General features: G+C 41.8%; 1 protein-coding gene across 1 annotated transcript in view; it reads right to left on the reverse strand.

The window, feature by feature from the left end:
- ARMC10 (armadillo repeat containing 10) overlaps positions 1-27,731 on the reverse strand; it is a 36,404-nt gene that overhangs the window by 3,962 nt on the left and 4,711 nt on the right. Inside the window, exons 2-4 of the mRNA XM_066353921.1 lie at positions 19,390-19,538; positions 15,835-15,969; positions 10,650-10,826 (exon numbers count right to left, since the gene is read on the reverse strand). Coding sequence (XP_066210018.1) covers positions 10,650-10,826; positions 15,835-15,969; positions 19,390-19,538 — 461 coding nt within the window. The remainder of the gene's footprint in view (positions 1-10,649; positions 10,827-15,834; positions 15,970-19,389; positions 19,539-27,731) is intronic.

A 27,731-nucleotide genomic window follows, 5' to 3' on the forward strand; every position in this document is an offset into this window, starting at 1 on the left:
TCTTTTTGTACCAATCCTATACACTCATATTCCTTTGATCACATTGTACATATTAATTTGTTAAGAAGAAGAATATATGATTTTGTGTAATTTTATTTTTAAAAATTTTTGTTTATTGATTTCAGAGAGCGAGGGGAAGCGGCATGGATACAGAGAAACACTGATTTGTTGTTCCACTTATTTATGTATTCATTGGAGTAGTCTTGTATGTGCTCTGACCAGGACTTGAACCTGCAACCTTGGCATATTAGGAGAATGCTCTATCAACTGAGTAACTTGGCCAGGGCCTTAATTTTCTTTCTTAATCAACCAACTAAAATTTTTTTCTGATTAAAAATGTATGAAATACTGATATTAAACTTTATTTTCCTTAAAAATTGTTAATAGCCTGACCAGGCGGTGGCGCAGTGGATAGAGCGTCGGACTGGGATGCGGAAGACCCAGGTTCGAGACCCCGAGGTCGCCAGCTTGAGCACGAGCTCATCTGGGTTGAGCAAAAAAAGCTCACCAGCTTGGACCTAAAGTTGCTGAGCAAGGGGTCACTTGGTCTGCTGAAGGCCCACGGTCAAGGCACATATGAGAAAGCAATCAATGAACAACTAAGGTATCTCAACGAGAAACTGATGATTGATGCCTCTCATCTCTTTCCGTTCCTGTCTGTCCCTATCTATCCCTCTATCTGACTCTCTGTCCCTGTAAAAAAAAAAAATTGTTAATAAAATTAATACATGGTGATAAATTTCAAACAGTGCAGAGGGAACAAGGTAAAATCAAACACCACCACTCTATCTGCCCTATGCACTCCTCAGTGGAAACCACAGTAACAGATATTGTGTTTCTTTTTTTAAAAATTAATTTTAATTTATTGTGTTTACATGGATTCAAGAGTCCCACCAAATACAACTCCCTCACCCCCCACACCCAAGTGGCCCCCCACAACCCTCCTGCCTCCCTCCCCTCCACACCCTCCCCCTTCCCCTCTAGGATTTCCTGTCTTGCTATCTATACCTCTGTATTATGTGTATTATGTATTTCACGAATCCCTTTACCTTCTCTGATCCCATCCCCTCATCACCCCTCCCTCCTACAGCTGCCCCTCTGGCCCCTGTGATCTCGCCTCTGTCTCTATTTGTTCCTCAGTTCACTTTGTTCATTAGATTCCACATATAAGTGAGATCATATGATATTTGTCTTTCTCGGCCTGGCTTATTTCACTTAGCATAATAGTCTCCAGGTCCATCCATGCTGTTGCAAAAGGTAAGATTTCCCTCTTTTTCATGGCCACATAGTATTCCATTGTGTATATGTACCACCGCTTCTTAATCCACTCATCCATTGATGGACACTTGGGCTGTTTCCAAATCTTGGCGATTGTAAACAATGCTGCAATAAACATGAGGGTGCATTTCTCCTTTTGAATCAGTGATTTGGTGTTCTTAGGATATATTCCTAAAAGTGGGATAGCTGGGTCAAAAGGTAGTTCCATTTTTTATATTTTGAGAAAACCTCATACACTTCTCCACAGTGGCTGCTCCAGTCTGCATTCCCACCAACAGTGCAGGAGGGTTCCATTTTCTCTACACCCTCACCAGCACTTCTTGTGTGTTGTTTTGTTAGTGAGTGCCATTCTGACTGGTGTGAGGTGGTATTTCATTGTGGTTTTAATTTGCATTTCTCTAATGATTAGTATGTCGAACATTTTTTCATATGCCCATTGGCCATCTGTATGTCCTCTTTGGAGAAGTGTCTGTTCAGTTCTTTTTCCCATTTTTTAATTGGATTGTTTACCTTCCTGATGTTGTTTTAGAACTTCTTTATAAATTTTTGTTATTAACCCCTTATCAGACATGCTGGCGAATATGTTCTACCATTGTGAGTTGTCTTTTTTATTCATATTGTCTTTTGCTGTGCAAAAACTTTTTAGTTTCATATAGTTCCATTTGTTCATCCTGTCCTTTATTTCACTTGCCCGTGGAGATAAATCAGCAAAGATGTTACTGTGAGAGATATCGGAGAGCTTACCGCCTATGTTTTCTTCTAAGATGCTTATGGTTTCACAACTTACATTTAAGTCTTTTATCCATTTTGAGTTTATTTTTGTGTATGGTGTAAGTTGATGGTCTAGTTTCATTTTTTTGCAGGTAGCTGTCCAATTTCCCCAACACTATTAGTTAAAGAGACTCCATTATATGTTCTCACCTCCTTTGTCAAATATCAGTTGTCCATAAAGGTGTGGGTTTATTTCTGGGTTCTCTGTTCTGTTCCATTGATCTATATGCCTGTTCTTATGCCAGTACCAGGCTGTTTTGAGTACAACAGCCTTGTTGTATAACTCAATATCAGGAAGTGTGATACCTCCCACTTTATTCTTCTTTTTCAGGATTGCTGAGGTTATTCATGTCCTTTTTTGGCTCCATATAAATATTTGGAATATTTGTTCTAATCTTTGAAGTATGCCATTGACATTTTAATAGGAATTGCATTGAATTTATAAATTCCTTTGTGTAGTATAGACATTTTAATGATGTTTATTCTTCCTATCCATAAACATGGTATATGTTTCCAGTTGTTTGTATCCTCCTTGATTTCTTTTATCAATGTCTTAAAAATTTCTGAGTACAAGTCTTTTACCTTCTTGGTTAAATTTACTCCTAGGTACTTTATTTTTTTGGTTGCAATAGTGAAGAGGATTGTTTCCTTAATTTCTTTTTCCAGACAGTTTATTGTCAGTGTATAAAAATGCCACTGATTTCTGAATATTGATTTTATATCCTGTCACCCTGCCGAATTCGTTTATTAGGTCTAGTAGTTTTTTGACTGAGACTTTAGGGTTTTCTATGTACAATATCATGCCTTCAGCAAATAATAATAGTTTTGCTTCTTTTCCAATTTGGATGCCTTTTATTTCTTCTTGTCTGACTGCTGAGGTTAAGACTTCAAGAATTATGTTGAATAAGAGTGGTGAAAGGGGGCATCGCTGTCTTGTTCCTGATCTTAAGGGGATTGCTTTTAATTTTTGCCCATTGAGTATGATGTTGGCTGTGGGTTTATCGTAGATGGCCTTTATTATGTTGAGGTATGTTCCCCATATTCCCACTTTGCTGAGAGTTTTGATCATAAATGGGTGCTGGATTTTATTAAATGCTTTTTTGCATCTATTGATACTATCATGTAATTTTTATCCTTCCTTTTGTTTATGTGATGAATCACATTGATTTGCAAATATTGTACCAACCTTGCCTCCCCAGAATAAATCCCACTTGATCATCATGTATGATTTTTTTCATGTATTGCTGGATTGGTTTGCTAATATTTTGTTGAAAATTTTAGCATCTAGGTTCATCAGGGATATTGGCCTATAGTTTTCTTTTTTTGTAGTGTCTTTACCTGGTTTTGGAATAAGGGTTATGCTTGCCTCATAAAAGGAGTTTGGAAATCTTCTCTTGAATTTTTTGAAATAGCTTGAGAAGGACAGGTGTTAGTTCTTTGAATATTTGGTTAAATTCACCTCTATCTGGTCCAGGACGTTTGTTTGTTGGGAGATTTTTGATAACTGTTTCAGTTTCACTTGTTGTTATTGGCCTCTTTAGGTTTTCTGTCTGGAGACTGATTTTTAGAAGATTATATGTCTCAAGGAATTTGTCCATTTCACCTAGGTTGTCCAGTTTTATGGCATACAGAGATCTTCACAGTATTTTCTAACAATCCTTTGTATTTCTGCAGTGTCAGTTGTTACTTCTCCACTGTCATTTTAAATTTTATTTATTTGAGTTCTCTTTCTTTTTTTCTTGGTGAGCCTGGTTAAAGGTTCATCAATCTTATTTACCTTTTCAAAGAACCAGCTCTTGGTTCCACTGATCTTCTGTATTGTTTTTTAGCTTCTATGTCATTTATTTCTGCTCTGATCTTTATTATTTCCTCCCTTCTTCCTCTGGGCTTTATTTGTTGTTGTTTTTCTAGTTCTTTTCATTGCAGGGTTGTTTATTTGAGCTTTTTCTTGCTTTTTAAGGTATGCCTGTAATGCTATGAACTTCCCTCTCAGGACTGCTTTTGCTGTGTCCCATAGATTTTGAGTTGTTCTATGTTCATTTTCATTTGTTCAAGGAAATTTTTTATTTCTTCCTTGATCTCATTGTTAACCCATTCGTTATTTAATAACATGCTATTGAGCCTCCAAGTTTGAATGTTTTTCAGTTTTTCTATTGAAGTTGATTTCTAGTTTTATGTCATTGTGATCAGAGAAGATGCTTGATATGATTTCAATCTTCTTAAATTTATTGAGTCTTGTTTTGTTTCCTAACATGTGGTCTATCATAGAGAATGTACCATAAGCACTTGAAAAAAATGTACATTCTGCTGCTTTGGGATGAAAGGTTCTGAAGGTATCTATTAAATCCAGTTGATCTAGTGTGTCATTTAAGGCCGCTGTTTCTTTGTTAATTTTCTGTCTGGAGGATCTATCCCTTGATGTTAGTGGGGTATTAATGTTCCCAACTATTATAGTATTGCTATTGATCTTGCCCTTTGTGTTCATCGAAATCTGCTTTATATATTTAGGTGCTCCTATATTAGGTGCATAGATATTAATAATGGTTATATTTTCCTATTGGATTGCACCCTTTATCATTACGTAGTGACCTTCTTTATCCCTTACTATAGCCTTTGTTTTAAAGTCTATTTTGTCTGATATAAGTATTGCTATCTCAGCTTTTTTTTTCATTTCCATTTGCATGAAATATTTGTTTCCATCCCTTCTCTTTCAGTTTATATGTATCTTTTGTTATGAGGTGGGTCTCTTGTAGACAGCATAAGTACAGGTTCTGTTTTCTTATCCACGCAGCTACCCTATGTCTTTTGATTGGAGCATTTAATCCATTTATATTTAAGGTTATTACTGATGTGTAGTTGTTCGTTGTCATTTTATTCTTTAAATCTACATTCCTCTTTTTCTAGATTTTTTCCCTCCTTTGTTCTGTTTACAACAGGCCCCTTAACATTTCTTGCAGTATTGGTTTGCTTGTAATGAATTCCTTGGGTTTTTTTTTTTTGTCTGGGAAGATTTTTATTTCTCCTTCAATTTTAAATGATAGCCTTGCTGGATAAAGAAGTCTTGGTTGTAGGTTCTTGCTTTGCAACATTTTGAATATTTCTTGCCAATCCCTTCTGGCCTCAAGTGTTTCTGTTGAGAAGTCAGATGTCATCCTTATGGGGGCTCCTCTGTAGGTAATTAACTGCTTTTCTCTTGTAGTTTTTAGTATTCTTTCTTTGTCTCTTAATTTTTACACTTTATGATGTGTCTTGGTGTAGGTCTCCTTGGGTTCCTCTTTAATTGAACTCTCTGTACTTCTTGAACTTCAATTTAGGGAAGTTTTCAGCTATGATTTCTTGAAACAGGCTCTCTATCCTTATTCTTTTTCTTCTCCTTCAGGAACCCCTATGATGCGGATGTTGTTTTTCTTCATGTTGTCACAGAGCTCTCTTAAGAGTTTCCTCAGACTTTTTGAGCCTATTTTCCTTTTGCTGCTCTGCTTCTGTGCTTTCATTTATCTGGTCCTCTAAATCACTAATTTGGTCCTCCACTTCATCCAGCCTGCTGTTGATTCCTTCTAGTGCAATCTTCATTTCTGATATTGTATTTGTCATTTCTGATTGATTCTTCTTTATGATCTCAATGTCCTTTTTGATGTTTGCTATCTCTTTATGTAGGTACTCATTATGTCCATCCATTGTTGCTCTAAGATCCTTGAGCATCCTAAAAAGCATTGTTTTAAACTCTGCATCTGGTAGTTTGGTTACTTCCATCTCATTCATGTCTTTTTCTGGGGATTTCACTTGTTGATTCATTTGGATTGCATTTCTCTGTCTGCTCATTTTGTCTGTGTATAGACTCTTCCTTTGGGTGTGTTGTTTATGTAGCTAGCTGAGTCTAGGGTTGGTGTTGTCTGCCTCCAGCTTCCATTTGTGTTGTTTCTAGATCTTCCTGGGTTGGCATCAGCTGTTGTTTGTAATCTGCTGTGGGCTACGTGTCTGCTGCTACTGTTCTTTTTGCCATTTGTGTTGGCGTTTTCTGTGCCTTAGTTGGGTCAGGTGTGAGGAGCCCTTCCTTAAGATACCATTCTAACAAGGGTTGTTCTGTCCTGAACTGATGCTCTCCGCATCTGGCTGCTGGATGTGCCAGCCCTGAACCTGGTGCCGACCAGTAAGGGTTACTGCCTATGACTTGCCCTTACCAACCTTCTTGGAGCTAGAAGCTATCCAGAATTTGTGGCTGCCTCTGATGGGCCCAGGTGCCGTTGTAAATATTAGCTGCACTCCTAGGCTAACTTTTATCTACTCTTGGACTGGGTAAAGTCCGTTTAAAAGTTTAAGTTCCCCTGAGTCCTACTTTCTGCTGCCTCTTACTGCTGGCTACTTTTGGGCTCAGGTTGGTAGTTCAGGGATTAGGAAGGGCAGTGGGTGTGGCTTGCCCCTTAGCCTCAGGTGTCATTCTATCCAGACTTTTTATTGAAATTCTTTTTTTTTTTTTTTTTTTTTTAACAGGGACAGAGAGTCAGAGAGAGGGATAGACAGGGATAGGCAGACAGGAACGGAGAGAGATGAGAAGCATCAATCATTAGTTTTTCGTTGTGACACCTTAGTTGTTAACTAATTGCTTTCTCATACGTGCCTTGACCGTGGGGCTACAGCAGACTGAGTAACTCCTTGCTCGAGCCAGTGACCTTGGGTCCAAGCTGGTGAGCTTTGCTCAAACCAGATGAGCCTGAGCTCAAGCTGGTGACCTTGGGGTCTCGAACCTGGGTCCTCCGCATCCCAGTCTGATGCTCTATCCATTGCGCCACCGCCTGGTCAGGCCAGACATTTTTTTTCAGCCCTCAGAAGGGTGTGCCACAGGAGTCCAGTGGGTGTGGCCTCTGAGATGCAGAGGTTTGGTTTGTCTGTAGGCTATTCGCTGCTGCTGCCAGACCTGCCTGCCCTCTGGCGAGTACTCAGCAGTGTGTATGTGGGGGTGTAGCCCAGACCTCTGCACTCAAAACCTGTGTCCCTGACATGCTCCCTGCTTCTGAGCGACTCTTTGCTTTGCCTGGAGTGGGAGAACCTCCAGTGGGCTTGATAATTGCTTCCCTTTGTTGGTGCTTTTCCTAGGAAAAATGGCCACTTTAGTGTTGGGAAATGACTCAGCACTGGTGTAGCCTTCCCCCCCCAGTGTCTCTCCCTGGGCCTCCGAGTTTACACTCTCCTCTCACAACTCCAGTCCTCTCGGCTCTCCCTGCCACCGGAGTCCCGGGTAAGTGGCTGTGAACAAGGTTTTCTGCGTGGTCTGGGTCTGAGGGTTTTGTCTCTTTTTTGCAAACAGTAACCTGGCTCTTTTCTCAGCTAAATACTGTCCATACGCATCTTCTAGTTTCTGGGGCTCTAGGCTGGGGATCTGGTCCTGGGGCTGAGGACCCACACCTCTCAGGGCAACCCACCCTGTTGTAAGAGTTCCTCCTAGCTGCTGCTTGCTCCTGGGAGCGGGGCAGCCCTTTCCGTGTCTCCGCCCTTCCTACCAGTCTCAGTGTAGCTTTTTCCGTGATCCTTGGTTATAGAGTCCTCTTAGTTTAGTCCAAAGTTGGTTTTTCAAGATGACTGTTCTTAAATTAAGTTGTATTCTAGTTTGGTTATGGGAGGTGGGGGTTGCAATGTCCACTTACTCCATCGCCATCTTCTGGTGTGTCTTGTGTTTTTTTTTTTTTTTTTTTCTGAAGCTGGAAATGGGGAGAGACAGTCAGACAGACTCCCGCATGCGCCCGACTGGGATCCACCCGGCACGCCCACCAGGGGCGATGCTCTGCCCCTCCGGGGCGTCGCTCTGCCGCGACCAGAGCCACTCTAGCACCTGGGGCAGAGGCCAAGGAGCCATCCCCAGCGCCCGGGCCATCTTTGCTCCAATGGAGCCTCGCTGCGGGAGGGAAAGAGAGAGACAGAGAGGAAGGAGGGGGGGGTGGAGAAGCAAATGGGCGCTTCTCCTATGTGCCCTGGCTGGGAATCGAACCCGGGTCCCCCACACGCCAGGCCGACGCTCTACCGCTGCTGAGCCAACCGGCCAGGGCCTGTGTTTCTTGTATACACATAGATCATGTTGTTTAGACAGACATCCTTTATAAAACTACAGCCTCTGAAAGTAAACGAGTAAAGACAACTTCTGGCTTTTCTTTAGTTCACTCCAGATCTGGTCACTGCAGATCTGGTCTGGCTGCCTGGCTGCCAGCAGCACCAAGAGTGTTAGGGATAAACACTTGTCTCCAGCATCAATGAAGTGTTTTTTTGTTCTTTTTTTTTTTTTTGACAAAGAGAGAGAGAGGGACAGATAGGAACAGACAGACAGGAAGGGAAAGAGATGAGGAGCATCAAATCTTCACTGTGGCATATGAGTTGTTGACTGCTTTGTCATATGTGCCTTGACTGGGGGCTACAGCAGAGGGAGTGACCCCTTGCTCAAGCCAGTGACCTTGGGCTCAAGCCAGTGACCCTGAGCCTCAAGCCAGCGACCTTTGGGTCATGTCTATGATCCCACGCTCAAGCCAGTGACCCTACGTTCAAACTGGTGAGCCTGCGCTCAAGCAGGATGAGCCCATGCTTAAGCTGGCGACCTTGAAGTTTTGAACCCGGGCCCTCTGTGTTGCACTTTGACATTCTGTCCACTGAGCCACTGCCTGGTCAGGCCAATGATTAAGAAGACAGAGACAAGTGTTCAAAAACAGGATGGTCCCAAACCCATCAAGCAAGACCGGGTGAGTCACAGATTATCTGAAAGGACCCCTAGTGGTCAATGAGGGCAAGTTTACACCCAGGAATAATAACAGCAATAGTTTGAGGATCCTGAACTAAAACTTCATGTTGCTGTGTTCTGTAGAAGAGTTAAACATGAAAATAAATAAATAAAAAACCATATAAAGCTAAAGTACAACAATAGATTAAACAGCTGTATATATTTTGGTTTGAAATGGTATTAAGTCTCTTTCTTTTATCACATGTGCCATCTTGTGGTGACTCTGAAATTTCTTTTAAGGCAGTTTTCTTGGCTCTCACTGTAGATGTAGCAAACAGGGTTTATTTACATTAATCTTCCACTATTTGTACTTATTTATGAATCAGTGTTGTACCCAAAGGCTTTTCAGAGTACAGCGAGATCACTTATCAAGATAAAAAAAAGTCATTTTGGTGGTTATGTACTAAGAAAATATCTAAAATGAATACATTCTCCCACTTACAAATAGATTACTATCTAAAAGTTCATTTGTGAGATGGAACTTAAAAATTCATTTTAATCGACAATGTTGTATTTGATGATTATATTCCCAGACTAAAAAAGCAAATTTTCTATCCCAGAAATACTGTATTAGGCAATGTAATATAAAAGCAAAACAGAAATAGAACATACTATTATGATGTGAGTCACCTTTTAAGTCATTAAAAAAATATTAAAACATAGACCAAGTGTGAGACAGAACTCCACAGCCCAAGGCCAGACTTGCCTGGCTTGGATCACATTCCCCTGTGGTCCAGGCTAGGCAGCTGCAGAGAGAGGCAGAGCAGACTTTGCCCTGTAGCTGCAGGGCCTGGTAGAGAGGGAAGGGAGTTTCCATGGGGCACAGGTGCTGGAAGTTACCTCATTCCCCTGGAGAGACAGTGATGGGTGCATGCATTTTAGAAACTGCCTATGGATGGAGCGATACTGTTAAAATATTACTAATATGATAAGTACATTTAATTTTGAACGCCTTTGGGTACATCAAAATAAGTTTGTCTTGTGGAAACACGAAAAGTCCGTATGAAAACATCTCAGAACAAATTTTAAAAGGACTATAGTGAGACTCTACTATAATCACAATCTGATAACCTCAGAATTAACATCAGTGTGGTTGAGTAGTATCTGGAGTCTGGCTTCATATTCGGTCCTTCTAAAATGCTTGTGCCTTTTCCTGCCAACTGTGCCAGCAAACAGAGAGCTGCACAGTAAAACACTGATGGATCCACCCAACCAATCAGAAACTGATGAATCTACCTTCAGTTCTTATGCTATTTCCTGAGAAAATGGCACTTGATAAGAATACACACTAATATGAGGGGTACTCAAGTAACTTTCCTAGGGTGTCTCCTGAGATCCTCCTACTTCAGCTCAATCTACAGCCTCCTGTGTCTTACACAACAGGTCAATGTGAAACTCCAAGACATCCATTACCAAATCTTCAAGTAGCTTTAGAAGAGTATTTCCAGTCAATAATGGCTGAATCAGGTTTTGTTAACTTAAGGTAACCAAAAAGTTAGTTAACCAGCACTATCACTCAATGACTCCTTTTAATCACAATATTCCTATATCTAATGGGGGTGGGGGGTGGGGGGGCACGACTAGCTACTTTCAGTAAAAGGTAAACTAATATGCAGAAAACCAAATAAATACCAATCTATTGATAAGCAAAATACACCATTTTCAGAAGCTGATTTTGAAATTCAATATTAGGGGGTAAAAATAATTTATTTTTTTGGACCCATGTAAGGGTTTTTAATAAACTTAAATTTTTCTTTTTAGAGGGACATGTGAATTCAATTCCAATCTTACAAGCTTGATGCAACAGCCCTTCGTACTTCAACAACCGCTTTCTTCGTACCTTGGTGCCTCCATTTCCCATAAGCAACACCTGAAACAGGTCTGGAATGTAATTGGTGAGCAGGTGCTGGTGGTCATTGGTAACTGTCATGTTTGTTAACAACCTCAGTCCCGCCAGCTGCACTGGGGAGTTCAGGGGACCAGAGAGGACATCCTCACAGACTTGACTGACGTATACCTGGAGGTGGGGGAAAAAGTGAGCATTTTAGCATCTCTAACATTTTTTTTTATTGACAGTAACTCTTCTGCACAGCGGAAGAGGGTGACTGTCCAGGATGAGACTGGCTCCTCAGCAGACAATTCTTTCCAGCTTTCAGAGTTTGGTGACTTTTTAAAAAGGCTGCCTTTCTTTCTTTTCTTTATTTCTTTTATTCAGTGAGAGAAAGGAGGCAGAGACAGACTCTATCATGTGCCCCTACCATGATCTACCCAGCAAGCCCACTATGGGGTGATGCTCTGCCCATCTGGGGTGTGTGTGTGTGTGTGTGTGTGTGTGTGTGTTGCTCTGTTGCTTAGCAACTAGCACCTGAGGCTGAGGCCATGGAGCCATCCTCAGCGCTGGAGGTCAACTCACTCCAATGGAGCCTTGGAAGCAAGAGAGGAAGAGGGAGTTGGGGAGAGGGAGTGGGAGAAGGGGGTGGGAGGAGAAAGAGAGAGAGAGGAGGAAGAGGAGGATGAGGAGGAGTGTGTGCTCTGACCAGGATGTCCTGACTGGGACATCCACATGTTGGGCCGACGCTCTACCACTGAGTCAAGCGGCCAGGGCCAAAGGCTGCCTTTCTTAACACTAGGCACTGTGCTGAGCATTTTACAAATATACCTTACTTAATTTGTAGAACTCTAATGAGGCGGTTTCATTACGAATATTTTACAGAAAAGGACTTTGAAGTCTTCAGGGAATTGGCATCCCTTGCCCAGTGTGCTCCAGCTGGTGTGGGAGTGAGGTCCAATTCCAGAGGCCACGTTCTCGGCACCAATGACCTCTCCCTTGTCGGGGGCCTCCCATCTCAATCTACATTTCTGTGTCAACTGGTCTGAGCACACCAGAATTAGGAAGGCAACTGTGTGAAGCCAATTTCTACTATGGTAAGAACCTTAACAGTAGGGTCGGAGGTACATCAAGTTAGAAGTAAGAAGGTGGGTGGGGTACGGCTTTAAAATAGAATTTTGCTTTAGAGTTAGTCCTATCAAAAATAAGCAGAGCCCTGCTGGTTGGCTCAGCGGTAGAGCGCCAGCCTGGTGTGTGGAAGTCCTGGGTTTGATTCCCAGCCAGAGCACACAGAAGAAGCGCCCATCTGCTACTCCACCCCTCCCCCTCTCCTTCCTCTCTATCTCTCTCTTTCCCTCCTGCAGCGAGTTGGCCCCGGCACTGAGGACGGCTCCATGGCCTCTGCCTCAGGAGCTAGAATGGCTCTGATTGCAGTGGAGCATCACCCCCTGGTGGGCATGCCGGGTGGATTCCGGTTGCGCACATGCGGGAGTCTGTCTGTCTGCCTCCGCCCTACTCCACTTCTCACTTCGGAAAAATACAAGAAAAAAGAAGCAGAAGCAGCCTGACCTGTAGGGGTGCAGTGATTAAAACATTGACCAGGAATGCTGAGATCGCTAGTTCAAATCCCTGGGCTTACCCAGTCAAGGCACATGCAAGCAACTACTACTATGAGTTGATGCTTCTGTCTCCTTCCGTGCCCCATTTCTGTCTCTATCTCTTGTCTCTAAAAATCAATAAATAAAATCTTAAAATAGGCCTGACCTGTGGTGGCGCAGTGGATAAAGTGTCGACCTGAAAATGCTGAGGTTGCCGGTTCGAAACCCTGGGCTTGCCTGGTCAAGGCACATATGTGAGTTGATGCTTCCGGCTCCTCCCCCTTCTCTCTCTCTCTGTCTCTCTCTCCTCTCTCTCTCTCCTCTTTAAAAATGAATAAATAAAATAAAAATTTATTAAAATCTTAAAATAAATAAATAAGCAGAAGCAAAACTGTATCTGGCCCAAGGTTCATCTATACCTAGGGGTACATGTAGGAACTACTCCTTCATAACACCGTGGACCACCACTGGCAAAAAGTAATGCGATGCCACAGTACCCCTATTTCACACAGGACAGAACTGAACCCAGCGTGACAGCAAGTTTTCTGTTTCCACTTTGGAAAAATTATATCTCACAGCCAGCTGGTATTCACCCAACTAAACCCAAACTTCACCAAAAGTTCTAACTGGTAAGAAAATTCCCATTATAAAATGCTAAGAGCCTGACCAGGCAGTGGCACAGTGAATAGAGTGTCGGACTGGGATGCGGAAGGACCCAGGTTTGAGACCCGAGGTCACCAGCTTGAGCTCAGCCTCATTTGGTTTGAGCAAAAGCTCACTAGCTTGGACCCAAGGTTGCTGGCTCGAGCAAGGGGTTACTTGGTCTGCTGAAGGCCCGCGGTCAAGGCACATATGAGAAAGCAATCAATGAACAACTAAGATGACGCAATGCGCAACAAAAAACTGATGATTGATGCTTCTCATCTCTCTCTGTTCCTGTCTGTCCGTCCCTGTCTATCCCTCTCTCTGTAGAAAAAAAAAAAAAAAAAAAAAGCTAAGAAATTACAAACTGTCCCTGAGCCAGTATTAACTTTTAAAAAGCATCCAGGTTACCAGAGAAACTAAAGCAATGGTAGTAAAGTGAAGAGGTTCAATTTCTAATGTGGTTTCAAGATCTAAATGATGTTTACAGTCAATTGGTTCTGTTGAGTCACAATTTCATTACATATCCATTCTTTAAATAAACCCAGCATTTCCTTTGCTGTTTTGGTTTTGTTTGTTTGGAGGAGGGAAGACAGAGAGGCCGAGTTCCACATGCACCGCTAGCAGAATCCACCCAGCAGCCCTCATCTGGGCCCGATGCCCAAATCAACTGAGCTATCCTCAGCTCCCGGGGCTGATGCTTGAACAATTCGAGCCACTGGCTGTGGGAGGATAAGGGGGAGAGAGAGGGGAAGAGGGAGGGGGAGAGAAGCAGGTGATGGCTTTTTTTGTGTTCCTTGACTGGGAATCAAACCCAGGATATCCACATACTGTGAGATGCTCTGTCCACCAAGCCAACCGGCCAGGGCTACCTCAGTGCTTTATTAATCATATTTTTGTAAGATGTTGATGTCTTTCAAAGTATTTCCTAAAATGCACTGAACATTTACATCCCTATTATCTCTGAATCCTTGTGCCATTTCAGTTATAGCAACAAGATGATCAAACAGGCCAGCTCAGTTATTCCTGGAGCTGTGCCTACCTTATCTGTTCCTTTGTCTTGGAATTCCCTCCTCCCCAGTTCCACCTGGAGAAAACTTAGACCTTAAGAGCCAGGTCGTACTCCACCTTTTACAAAAACGTTTTGATGAGATCTCCCCTTTCTATGTACTCAATGATGTTTTTCCTTACATTTTTCCTTAAAGTATTTTGTCATGTTCTGCTCTGTGCAACCATTTATGAACTTGCCTATTCCTCCTTTTAGCTTTCTTAAAAAAAATAAAACCATGTTAATCATATTCATTTCTAAACTGTACCACGGATCAGTAACTCAATAAATGTTGAATTAACATAATTTCCTAATTTGCTGTATCTTTCTGCTGTCACCTGACTCTGGCCAGGGTCCTTTACCAAACTTGGATTAAACTGCACCTCAGGCCCTGGCCAGTTGGCTCAGTGGTAGAACGTCAGCCTGGCGTGCAGAAGTCCCGGGTTCGATTCCCGGCCAGGGCACACAGGAGAGGCACCCATCTGCTTCTCCACCCCTCCCCCTCTCCTTCCTCTCTGTCTCTCTCTTCCCCTCCCACAGCCGAGGTTCCACTGGAGCAAAGATGGCCCGGGCGCTGGGGATGGCTCCTTGGCCTCTGCCCCAGGCGCTAGAGTGGCTCTGGTCGCAACAGAGCGACGCCCCAGATGGGCAGAACATCGCCCCCTGGTGGGCGTGCCGGGTGGATCCGGGTCGGGCGCATGCGGGAGTCTGTCTGACTGCCTCCCTGTTTCCAGCTTCAGAAAAGTACAAAAACAAACAAACAAACAAAAAAACTGTACCTCATATTGGCTCGTTCGGATCCCTCCCTCCTCTGCCTTATTCTCTCCATTAAAAAAAGGACCGAGTACCTGAATAGACACTCTTCCAAAGACATACAGGTCAACAGGTTCATGAAGAGCTGCTCAGTATCACTAATCATCAGGGAAATCCAAATAAAAGTCCATTGAAATATCACCTCACATCTGTTAGAATGGCTGTTATGATACAGCAAGAGTTAACAAGTGCTGGTGAGGATGTGGGGAAACAAGAACCCTGTGAACTGTTGGTGGGAATGTAAACTGGTGCAGACACTATAGAAAACAGTATGGTGATTCCTCAAAAAATTAAAAATAGAACTACCATATGATGTAGCAATTCCACTTCTGGATATTTATTGGAACAAAATATTATCTTGAAGAGATAGGTGTACCCCCTGTTCATGGGCATTATTCACAACAGCCAAGGCACAGAAACAACTTTAGTGTCTGTCGACAAAGGGATAAAGAAGATGTGATATACGCAACGGAATATTATTCAGCCATTAAAGAGAAGGAAATCTTGCCATTGTGACAACTTGAATGGACCCTGGGGACATTATACTAAGTGAAATAAGTCAAACAGAGAAAGACAAATACCGAATGATCTCACATACAAAATCTAAACAAGCCTAACACATAGACACTAAGTACAGTGGTGGGTGCCAGAGGGTGAGGGATGTCATGGGTGAGGGAATTGGGGAGATGTTAGTTAAAGGGTACAAACTTCTCGTTATAAGATGAATCAATTCTGGGGATCTAATGTACGGCAGGGGTTAATATACTGTATGATATACTTGAAAGCAGCTAAAAGAGATTTTACACGTTCTCACTACAGAGAAAAAAAGGTTATTATGCAAAATTAGGGATGTGTTAGCTAACACTATGGTGGTAATTATTTTGCAATATATATGTGTATCCAATCATCACTCTGTATACCTTAAACTCACAGAATTTTCTATGTCAATTACATCTTAATAAAGCTGGGGAAAAATGGTAATTCTTAGCCATAAAGTTATAAAGGAGAGTCTACTAAAGTTTCATTACTGACCCTTTGGTTGCATTCTCTTTCATTTATAGATAACCTTAGACATCTGTGATTTCAGATAGCTTACCTTTATCTTGATTTGGTTTTCAACATTCACACTCAGGTTACTCAGAGCATTTAAAGCTTTCTCTTTAATACTGTAGTTGGGATCGTTGATTTTGTTTCCAACAATTGGAATACCACCCAATTCACAAATAATGACCTAAGAGAGAAAAAACCAGGACCATAAATTCAATATGCAGCCCCAACATTGACATCTTTGCATCTGCAAACACAAACAAAAGATTTAATGATTCTATGAAAATATCTTTTCCAGACACAGTCTATAATTCTTATTTTAAAAAAAAACTTACCATAATATTATAGGTAAAGAAAATCAACTGAAAATAAAATATATGTAATTATTTAAACTATAGCATGGCACTATACAAAGATCTACATAGCTACTGTAATGATCTCAAAGCAATTTACAAACAAAATTATTTTACTTTGAAATAAGTTATGTGACTTCTAGGCAAATTTATAAAAGTATTAAGACTTAGAATACTAAAGCGCTGTTCTGCTAAAATGTATTCTTTAGAATACTAATCCCTCAAGATGTTAATGGATGTTCCATTTTAAAAGGGAAGTTTTAGGGTTAAGTAAGTGCGAGGCACTTTGGGTGTAACAAGAGTAGAGACGCTGCCTTGTGGTCATTACTGCTCACGTGCACTGGGGTGCTTCAAGAGGGGCACCAGACAGAGCACAACTGAACCCTGAACATGGGTTTGTAATGCACAGGTCCACTTATACACAGCTTTCAATAAATACTGTAAATGTAGTTTCTCTTCCTTACTGTTTTCTTATTCTCTAGCTCACCATATTCTAAGATCACAGTATACAATACAAATATAACACAAAATACTGTATGTGTTACTTGACTACGTTGTTGCTATGGCTTCTGGCCAGCAGCAGGCTATTAGTAGTTAAGTTTTGGGGGAGTCAAGTTATTCTTAGATTTGACTGCTTGGAGCTTGGTGCTCCTAATCTCCACAGTATTCAAGTCAATTGTGTCAACTGCATTTCTATGATCTGTACAGAAAAAGAGGGTAATTTTTCAGTGGGGAAGGAATGGGAGGAACATCTATTAACATCTTGCAGAATTAAGAGTTCCACAATTTCAAAACCATTTCCAAATTTTCAAAGGAAATATAACTTGGGAATTTCTCACAATTGATTGCAACACTATGATACCATGTGCCTTCAGCTCTGATGCTGAAAGACACAATTGCTTCAATTGTTACAAGAAAAATAGGCTGAAAATGACTGTCATTTTTGCCAATCCAATACCCTTACTCTACTGTTAAGGATGGGCATAGCATTGAAGGAGAAAAAATTTTCCCTCTGCAACTCCAGGTTTAAAGTCTTCCCAAGGATTTGTGGTTACTAGGGAAGAATTTGTTTTTTCCTACTTGAGTGCTAAAGCAGATCAAGGCACTATAATTAATGATGAGGGGCACTAACTCCCATTACCTCAGAAAGTACTTATTCACCAGTGACTACAGACCCACTGTGAGTACAGTCTGTTTCAGAGGGGCATAAAACTATGGTATCAGAAATACCCCAATATAGACATGCTAATAAATTAGTTATTCTCTTGTTTTTGTTTGCCTGCATTGCCTTTCCACTGGGGCTGACATGGCACCTCCTCTATGCCATCGAGTCCCTGGTAGGATGCTCATGCAGGCCAGGCCTTGGTGGTCATGGTCCATGTGCCTTGAACCAATGATTGAGCCAAAGGGCTGGCACGTAATCCCAGCACTGCAACTCCATTTTCAGGATTACGAGGTAGAGGGATGAAGGCTTCAGAGGCCAGCGGCTTTGTTTCCATCCCTGTGAAGAAAACCTGTGACCAGAGAAACAACGAGCAGTGTACACACACACACACACACACCACCACCACCACCACCACCACCACCACCAACAACAACAACAACAACAAGCCAAACTAGGGGTAAGCCAAGACAGAGACAGAGATAGAGAGCTCTGATAACACTTTCCGTGGCCTTGAACTGTACTCTCTTGTGCCTGAAACCAGTGCTATTCTTGGATGTCCATGTTAACTGAGCTCATTATTTTCCCTTTCTGGTTTAAAATTACTTAAGCTGGGTTCTGTCACTTGCAACTGAAAGGCTGTGAGCAATATACAAATATTACTTCTTTTTTTTTTTTTTTTTTTTTTTTTTTTTTCATTTTTCTGAAGCTGGAAACGGGGATAGACAGTCAGACAGACTCCCGCATGCGCCCGACCGGGATCCACCCGGCACGCCCACCAGGGGCGGTGCTCTGCCCCCCAGGGGGCGATGCTCTGCCCATCCTGGGCGTCGCCATATTGCGACCAGAGCCACTCTAGCGCCTGAGGCAGAGGCCACAGAGCCATGCCCAGCGCCCGGGCCATCTTTGCTCCAATGGAGCCTTGGCTGCGGGAGGGGAAGAGAGAGGCAGAGAGGAAAGCGCGGCGGAGGGGTGGAGAAGCAAATGGGCGCTTCTCCTATGTGCCCTGGCCGGGAATCGAACCCGGGTCCTCCGCACGCTAGGCCGACGCTCTACCGCTGAGCCAACCGGCCAGGGCTACTTCTTTTTTTTTAATTTAGTGAGAGGAGGGGAGACAGAGAGACAGACTCCCACATGCGCTCCAACCGGGATCTACTTGGCAAGCCCCTTACAGGGCAATGCTCTGTCCATCTGGGGCTGTTGCTCCATTGCTCAGCAACTGAGCCATTTTTATACCTGAGGCAGAGACCACAGAGTCATCCTCAGCACCTGGGGCCAACTTGCTCAAACCAATCAAGCTATGGCTGAGGGAGTGAGAGAGACAGAGAAGGGGGAAGGGAGGGGTGGAGAAACAGATGGTTGCTTTTCCTGTGTGCCCTAACTGGGAATCAAACCTGGAGTATCTACATGCCAGGCTGATGTTTGCCACTGAGCCAAACGGCCAGGGCTATACACAAATATTCTTTATTTCCATTATAAATCTCTAGACCTTTACAGTAAACCTTGCCATACTGGAGAAAACTGAGTAGAAATAAAGTATAAATTCAAATTAATTTTGCATTCGTGACAATGTTAACAAAGGGAATTAGCTGAAGATAATAACAAAAAGTTTCCTGCTCTTCTCTCTGGGGGGTGGCGGGGAAGAGACAAACACATCTGAATTCAGCTCTTGAGTCTTGGTGTCAAGTCTCTACTTGTAGAAGCTGTTTATAGCAGGTAGTGGTTATCAGTGATCCAGGGACTACCTGCACTAGAACTATCTTCCTGAGAGTTATTACAGGGTAATGCATGTTTTAAATGTTAGATGCTTTCATTGTTTTACTCCTGAGTTTTAAATAATTAAAAGGCCATGGAATGCTGAGTGTTAATTAGGTACACTTATTACAAATGTGATACCTGCAACCAGTTTCACAAGGATTTAGAAACCTATGAATAATCACATCACTATTAGGCTGTGCTTTTCAGAAGTAGACAGTAGTCACAGTGTATAGATAGGAAATTGAGACTCTGGGAGGTTAACTCCTCGGGTCACAATTACTGCTGGTGTGTAGAATGAGGGAAGCCTGTTTGCCAAGGCTGGGGTACTTACTTGGTTAACTGAAAAGGCTGCATTGTTACCCAGAGTGACCAAAGCTTTTTCAATAATGACAGGATCCTCAGTTGACTTCAGCAGATAAAGGAGTTTCTGAAGTTGTTCAGCATTCAGGACATCATCATATGAACCATTGGTTAAGTCTTCTGCATAAGAAGAAAATAATTTAAAGTTCACCTAAAATCAACATGAGATCTAGAAAATTTAAAAACAGTACTGAATGCTCTGATGCCAGGCATGGTGTTACTTCATGTAACCTCAAGTAAACCTGGGAAGAATATACTACTGTAATTCTCGATCTACAGATGGAAAACCGAGGCTTTCAGACACTTAGAAATTAGTCACTTGGTATTTATTTATTTATTTATTTATTTTCATTTTTATTGAAGCTGGAAACGGGGATGCAGTCAGACAGACTCCCACATGCACCCGACCAGGATCCACCCGGCATGCCCACCAGGGGGTGATGATCTGCCCATCTGGGGCCTTGCTCTGCTGCAATCAGAGCCATTCTAGTGCCTGAGGCAGAGGCCACAGAGCCAACCTCAGCGCCCGGGGAAACTTTGCTCCAATGGAGCCTTGGCTGCAGGAGGGGAAGAGAGAGACAGAGAGGAAGGAGAGGAGGAGGGGTGGAGAAGCAGATGGGCGCTTCTCCTGTGTGCCCTGGCCGGGAATTGAACCCGGGACTTCTGCACGCCAGGCCGACGCTCTACCACTTAGCCCACCGGCCAGGGCCACTTGGTATTTCTTTTAGGAAGACTTCACACAAGTAATATACACCCCAATGCCAACTGCACTTTCTGTTCCTTTTATAAATCAGGTCAACCCTTCCAATGAAACACTCTCCTATAGGCATGGGATTTGCATTAAGCAGACCTTTTCTGATCACAATTTTAAGAGCTCCTCTGGCAGGCGGAAAAGTTAGGGGAGTCACCCAATCATGTGTCTGGTGTGGCGTTTTCGTTTGGTTTATATCAAGGGTAGTCAACCTTTTTATACCTTCCGCCCACTTTTGTATTTCTGTTAGTAGTAAAATTTTCTAACCGCCCACCGGTTCCACAGTAATGGTGATTTATAAAGTAGAGAAGTAACTTTACTTTATAAAATTTATAAAGCAGAGTTACAGCAAGTTAAAGCATATAATAATAATTACTTACCAAGTACTTTATGTCGGATTTTCGCTAAGTTTGGCAGAATAAATCGTTATAAAACAACTGCCTATAGTTAAATCTATCTTTTTATTTATACTTTGGTTGCACCGCTACCACCCACCATGAAAGCTGGAACACCCACTAGTGGGCGGTAGGGACCAGGTTGATGACCACTGGTTTATATGAACAAGACATTGATAATTGGGATGCTAGGTAACAGTCCTGTCCCGCTGAGCTGATGACAAAAGAAAAGCTGTCATTCTGAGTAAATGATAGAATAGTCAAACGTTGGATTTAATTAGTGTCTTAGAATTTATAGCTCTAACCTTTAAAAATCTCTTTGCAGAAATCATCACAGGAAAAAAATTCTTTTTCTTTTTTATTGATTTAAATTTGTGTTTACATAGATTCAAGTGTCCCATTGAATACATCCCCCCACCCCTGTGTTCCCTCAACCCCCTCTTCCCTCCAGGATTTGCTTTTCTGCTCTCTATTAATGCTGTGCTATGTGTATATAACTTCACCAATCTCTTTCCCTTCTCTGATCCCATCCTCTCATCCCCTTTCCCTCTACCCGCTTTTCCTCCAGGGTTTGCTTTTCTGCTCTCTATAATGCTGTGTTATGTGTGTATAACTTCACCAATCTCTTTCCCTTCTCTGATCCCATCCTCTCATCCCCTTTCCCTCTATGCGCTTTTCCACTGTTTCCCACAGTGGCTGCACCAGTCTGCATTCCCACCAGCAGTGCAGGAGGTTTGGTTCCCTTTTCTACACATCCTCACCAGCACTTGTTGTGTGTTGTTTATTGATTTGAGAGAGAGGAAGATGAAAGAGAGAGAGAGAGAGAGAGAGAGAGAGAGAGGAACATTGATCTGTTCCTGTATGTGCCCTAACTGTGGATTGAACCAGCAACCTTAGCGCTTTGGGATGATGATGCCCTAACCAACGAAGCCATCTGGCCAGGGCAAAAAGAAAACCATTTTAATAATACTATTATTGTGTTATAAACACAGAACTTGATTTCTTAAAAGTGGAACTAGGATTGTAGGCCAGACAGTGCGTGTGTCCACAATACACTCTTTGGGGCAGGGGAAGAGGAGAAGGTTATACAAAATAGGTACTATATGATGTCACATCTGTACTTTTTCTTTTTAAGAATATGTACCAAATTATTACAGGTGGTAGGATTAAAAATGACTTATTTTCTACCCCGTACTAATGAGTACTTTCTGATTTTTAAAAATCAATAAACATTAATTACTGCTGTGGTTAAAATAAGTATACTGCTTAAAACAAAAATCACAAAAACTATGAGGGAAAGAAAGGAAGAAGTATAGATTATGGGAACCAAGAAGTGATATGTCCTGAGGAAGCCAAATGAAAAGTCAACTGTTAGGAAAATCTAAAAAGCTGAAAAGCTAGCAGATTTTCACTCCCAAGTCTTATTATCAGGGTCTCTGGGCCCTGCTTTTATTTCTGAATCTACTCATTTACACCTTATAAAGCTTTATAAGATGGTTTTACCCAAAGAATATTTGAAAAGTGAAAGAATGACAAAAATAAAGATTTTTTAGGGTGGAAAGAATTTGGGGTTCACCAAACCTCTAATTTGACACACAAGGAAACTGATACTAAGATCATTTAAGGATTTGCCTGAAGTCACATAGGAGTTAGCAGCAGAGACCAGAGAAATAAGAATACCAACTTAATCTCTTTTTGGGTCTAAGTTTTCTCATTTGTAAAACAAAAGGGTTGGTCTAAGACTGTAACTGGTTCCAAAGGTTCCTATGCAACTTAAAAGCTGTGTGATTTTATACATATACATATAGTAAAAATATAATCAATTTAACTCAAATTCCTATTACTTCCTTATATATTTTCACACAAACACATTCACAAAACATTTTATAGTTACATAAATTATTTTTAAATGGTTAAATAAAATTTTACAAGAAAAAGCATACAATCATAGAATTTTTACTTGACAAAAGGAGGTGCACTGTTAGTTCAACTACGCCAAGGCCAAGGTGCTGCACTAGTTCGAATCCCAGCTCCTAACAGCTGAGAGACTTAACCTCTCTAAGCCTCAGTTGCCTCATTTATTATATGAGAGTTAATAGTGCCGGCCTCAAAGCATTTTTGTGCCTCAAGTGCAGTGAAAGCCTGGAATATTTTAGTTATTACTTTCATTAATAGGACACCCAGCTGGTTAGTAACAAAACTGGCTCTAGAATCCAGATCTTCCCACTCCCAGTCCATTTCTCTCCCTGCCAAAAACCACCATTCCTCTTAATCTATTAAAAATGAGGAGCCTCATTTAAATTTTGTAAATAAATCCTAAATTCTCTGCTTGAATTTTTTGTGTGTGTGACAGCAACAGAGAGAGAGACAGAGAGAGGGACAGATAGGAACAGACATACAGGAAGGGAGAGAGATGAAAAGCATCAATTTTTAGTTGTGGCTCCTTAGTCTCTTTAGTTGTTCATTGATTACTTTCTCATATGGGCCTTGACTGGGGGGCTACAGCAGAGCGAGTGACCCGTTACTCAAGCCAGCGACTGGACTTCAAGCCAGTGACCTTTGGACTCAAGCCAGTGACCATAGGGTCATGTCTATGATCCCATGCTCAAGCCAGCGACCCCGCACTCAAACCGGTGAGCCGTGCTCAAGCAGGATGAGCCTATGATTAAGCTGGAAACCTCGGGGTTTCAAACCTGAGTCCTCCAGGTTGCAGTCCAATGCTCTATCCACTGCGCCACTGCCTGGTCAGGCTTTGCTTGAATTTTTAATAAAAACCATGAGTTAGTTTTTGATTAAAGGACCCCCAAACTAAACCCTTTAGAGCAGGGGTCTCAAACTCAACTCAGCATGTGGGCCGCAGAGCAAGATCACAGCCGTTCGGCGGGCCGCACTAGGTCTACAAAAGGCAACTGTTACGCAACACTTTTCTCACTGCAGTTGAAAACAAAAAAAAAATCAGTACAAGCACAATCGTACATGCAGTTTACTCAGTGTCACAAAACGACCAGAAACTGTAGTTCGCATCACAACTGCTGTTAACTAAGCTAATATCTAGCTAGGATGCTAGAGAAATGAAAGATACAAGTAGGTCCCTAGGCTTACTTAATTTTATCCAAAATATTTTGAACTTCGTGGATTAGTCTGCGGGCCGCACAAAATTGTTCGGCGGGCCGCGAGTTTGAGACCCCTGCTTTAGAGCATGGTGATCACCAAAAGCCCAGCTTTTCCACAGGTGAAATTTTGGACTGCTATTCCACAGGCAAACATATGTACTAGTTCTCCACTTAGCTTCATGCTAATAAGACTGTGAAAGAATTCTGGACTTAGTGGTTCACTATTTCCTTTGGTAAACTGAGGAAAAATTACAATTCAAAGTAAAGGAAAAGTGACTACGAAATAACATTGTAGCAAGATAAATTTCAAGATAACCGTCATGGTACAGACTCTATCCAACCAGGAAGATAGCATGCTTTCCTGTTTGTGTAGTCTTATGTCCTTCATTTAAAATGATCTACATCCTGGCCAGTTGGCTCAGCGGTAGAGCGTCGGCCTGGCGTACGGGGGACCCGGGTTCGATTCCCGGCCAGGGCACACAGGAGAAGCGCCCATTTGCTTCTCCACCCCCCCCCTTCCTCTCTGTCTCTCTTTTCCCCTCCCGCAGCCAAGGCTCCACTGGAGCAAATATGGCCCAGGCACTGGGGATGGCTCCTTGGCCTCTGCCTCAGGCGCTAGAGTGGCTCTGGTCACGGCAGAGCGACACCCTGGAGGATCCGGTCGGGTGCATGCAGGAGTCTGTCTGACTGTCTCTCCCCGTTTCCAGCTTCAGAAAAATACAAAAAAAAAAAAAAAGATCTACATATAGGCTTCTTAGTAGATATAGTCTCAGTTTTTAAACTTTTTATTGTTATCATAAATGAAATGTTTTCAATTAAAATTTCAAATTGGTTATTGCTTACATACAAAAAGCTACTGATTTGGGTATCTTTATCTTGCACTGAAGTTACTTTAATAAAGTTTAATAAATTCTTATTGCTTCTAAAAGTTAGTCGGTTGATTCTCCTGGATTTGATTCTCCAAATAAATCATTATGTCATTTACTAATTGTAATTTTGTCTCCTTTCTAATATTTATGCATTTTTCCTTATGTCATCAAGCTATGAATCCAGGACAATGCTGAATAGCAGTTGTGATAGCAGGTACCTTTCTCTTGTTCTTGAACTTAGGAAAGATGCGCCTAGTGTTTCACCATTAAATAATGTTTGATGTTGATTTTTGATGGATGCCCTTGATCAACATAGGAACATTTCCTTCTATTTATTCCTAACTTGCTGCAATTTTTTAAAAATCAGGAATGATAATTTTCCAATGCTGTACTACCATATTTCCCCATGTATAAGACGTTCCCATGTATAAGATGCACCTTAATTTTGGGGTCTGAAATTTGAAAAAAAAAGTACTACATAAAGTTATTGAATTCAAGGTTTATTCATCATAAAATTCATACAACTCATCACTGTCAAAACTCCCGTTCATTAGCTTGTCCTCATCTGTGTCTGATGATGAGTCACTGTCTTCATACATTGCCTCGTCCTCAGTTCCACCTGTGGCATTTGAAATGCCACACTTCTTTTTTTGTTTGTTTGCAAGAGAGAGAGACAGACAGACAGACAGAGACAGATAGAAACAGACAGAAAGGAGAGGGATGAGAAGCAATTAAGTCTTCATTGTGGCATCTTAGTTGTTCATTGATTGATTTCTCATATGTGCCTTGATGGGGGGGAGGGGGTTCAGCAGAGCAACTGACACCTTGCTCAAGCCAGCGACCTTGGGCTCAAACCAGTGATCTTTGGGCTCAAGCCGGTGACCATGGGGTCATGTCTATGATCCCACACTCAAGCCACTGACCCGGCGCTCAAGTTGGTGAGCCTGTGCTCAAGCCAGCGACCTCTGGGTTTTGAACCTGGGTCCTCTGCATCCCAGCCCAACACTCTATCCACTGTGCCACCATCTAGTCAGGCAAAATGCCACACTTCTTTAAATGACTTGACAATGATTTCAATCTTGATATCCCAGGATCTTTTCACCTAGGTACAAACTTTTCCTATAGTTGGTTTCTTCACTCTTCCTGCTGGTGTCAAATTGTCCCTAGAAGACTTCATCCATTGGTTCCATTTGTCTCTCATGGCAGCTTTGAAGGGTTTGTTAATGTTGACATCAAGTGGTTAGAGCTGAAATGTCAAGCCTCCAGGTATGAGGACAAGTTTTATTTTTTTGCTCTGCAGGAATCTTTTTTGTATTTTTGTTATGTGTGCCCTGAACTGATCAAGCACCAATAGGGCAGGTTTGTGTAAGAGTGCACCTGGTCTCCTTCTCCAAACTTTCTCAAACCAGATCTTCACCCCATCCTGACCCATCCAACCCTTGTCAGGAACATGGACAATCACTCCTCGAAGAATGTCTTCTTTTGGCATTGTTTTGCATTTGGAAATCAGCATAGGAGGCAGCTTGGTTCTCTTAACACAAGCTAGAACAACTGTATAATGTCCACTTATCTTCACAGTTACAGTTTTTACCCCCTTCTTATCAACAGTTCTGTTATTTGGGACATCAGATTGAAGGGGGACTTCATCCATATTTGCAATCTGTCCCAACTCAAACTGGTGTGTCTTCCGACATTGAATGACAAAACGATGAAATTCAAGGACTTTCTGCTCTAGCTTTCAGGCATCTTTTGGGCAGGTCTAGTGTGTGTACGCATGCTTAGTCCATTCTGTTTTATGAACCTGAAGCACCAATTGTGTCCTCCTTTGAAAACAGTAACTTCTTTTTCATCAGCAACTCCTCTTGCCTCATGCTGAACCATCTTTGTGGACACAGGAATTCCAATTGCCCTTTGCTCTTCAATCTGTATCTTCAATTCCCTCTCTACACCAGGCCATTTTGCTGACTTGCCTCTCATGGCCTTCTTCTGCTGTGGCGTTTTCAGTAGGGTTTCTTCTTTCTGTAGCCAGTCTCGGATTAATTTCTCAGTTGGAGGTGGAACAAACTTACGTTCAGCAGCACAATTTCCATTCACTTTTGCAAACTGAATCACTTTTAACTTGAATTCAGCACTGTACGAAAATCTTTTCTGAGCTATTTCTGGGCAGAACATGGCAAAATGTAACCTACCATAATATACCGGTAACAAGTGAGAAACAATGAGTGCAAAGACAACAAGCACGAAAAAGCAGGAAATGCAAGTAAAAAAAAAATCTACAACAAAGAGCTCAAAAACAAGCGCCAAAGAGCGGGAAATGCAAGTAAAGAACTCTATAACCACTGTATAAGATGCACCCAGTTTTTAGACCCCAAATTTTTCGCAAAAGGGTGCATCTTATACATGGGGAAATATAGTATTATGAGGTCATCATGTTTTTGTTTTTACTCTACATTAATGCAATAAATTACATGAATATATTTCTCAATATTAATCTTCCTTACATACTCATTTTACCTTGATATATTATTAGTTTAATCCCCTGATGGATTTGATCTACTAATACTTTAAGATTTTTATAGTTTTATTCATAATCGAGACATGTTTATAGTCTTTTTATGCTATCCTTGTCAGGTTTTGGTATCAGGTTATTGAATGAATTGTGACTGTTTCCACCTTTTTCAATGCTCTTGAACAGTCTTAACAGTATAGAAATGATAAGTTTCTTAAACTGTAAGAGAAAGAAAAGATCATATGGTTCTGGTTCAAGGTGGTGACTCACATGGAACCTACAGCTACATAGGGCACAGTTCCCTCTGAAAGGATTACAGAAACTGAGTTCCTACTATACATTCTATATATTGGGCAAATTCAGAAAGGGTGGAGGCGAAACCTGCCAGGGAGCCCAGGCTTGCTGCCGCGTACACGCTGGGAGACACTCACACCCCAGACTCTCCAGAGGCACGGAGAGCTTGGGTGCCATATCCTTGCCCCAATTTTTATGACTTGTACCTGACAGGCTGGTTTTCCCCGAGAACTATTTGCTTATTTTTTAAAATCAATTTTTATTTTTCAATTCAGTAATATAATAATGTATGTCAACTATTTGTTTATCTTAATAGCTGTGGCCTGAGGTACACACTTCAATTTTAACATACAAATGAAGTGAACATTAGCAGAAGGAAGGA

This window comes from Saccopteryx leptura, chromosome 12, assembly GCF_036850995.1.
Source record: "Saccopteryx leptura isolate mSacLep1 chromosome 12, mSacLep1_pri_phased_curated, whole genome shotgun sequence".
NCBI classification, from domain to species: domain Eukaryota; kingdom Metazoa; phylum Chordata; class Mammalia; order Chiroptera; family Emballonuridae; genus Saccopteryx; species Saccopteryx leptura.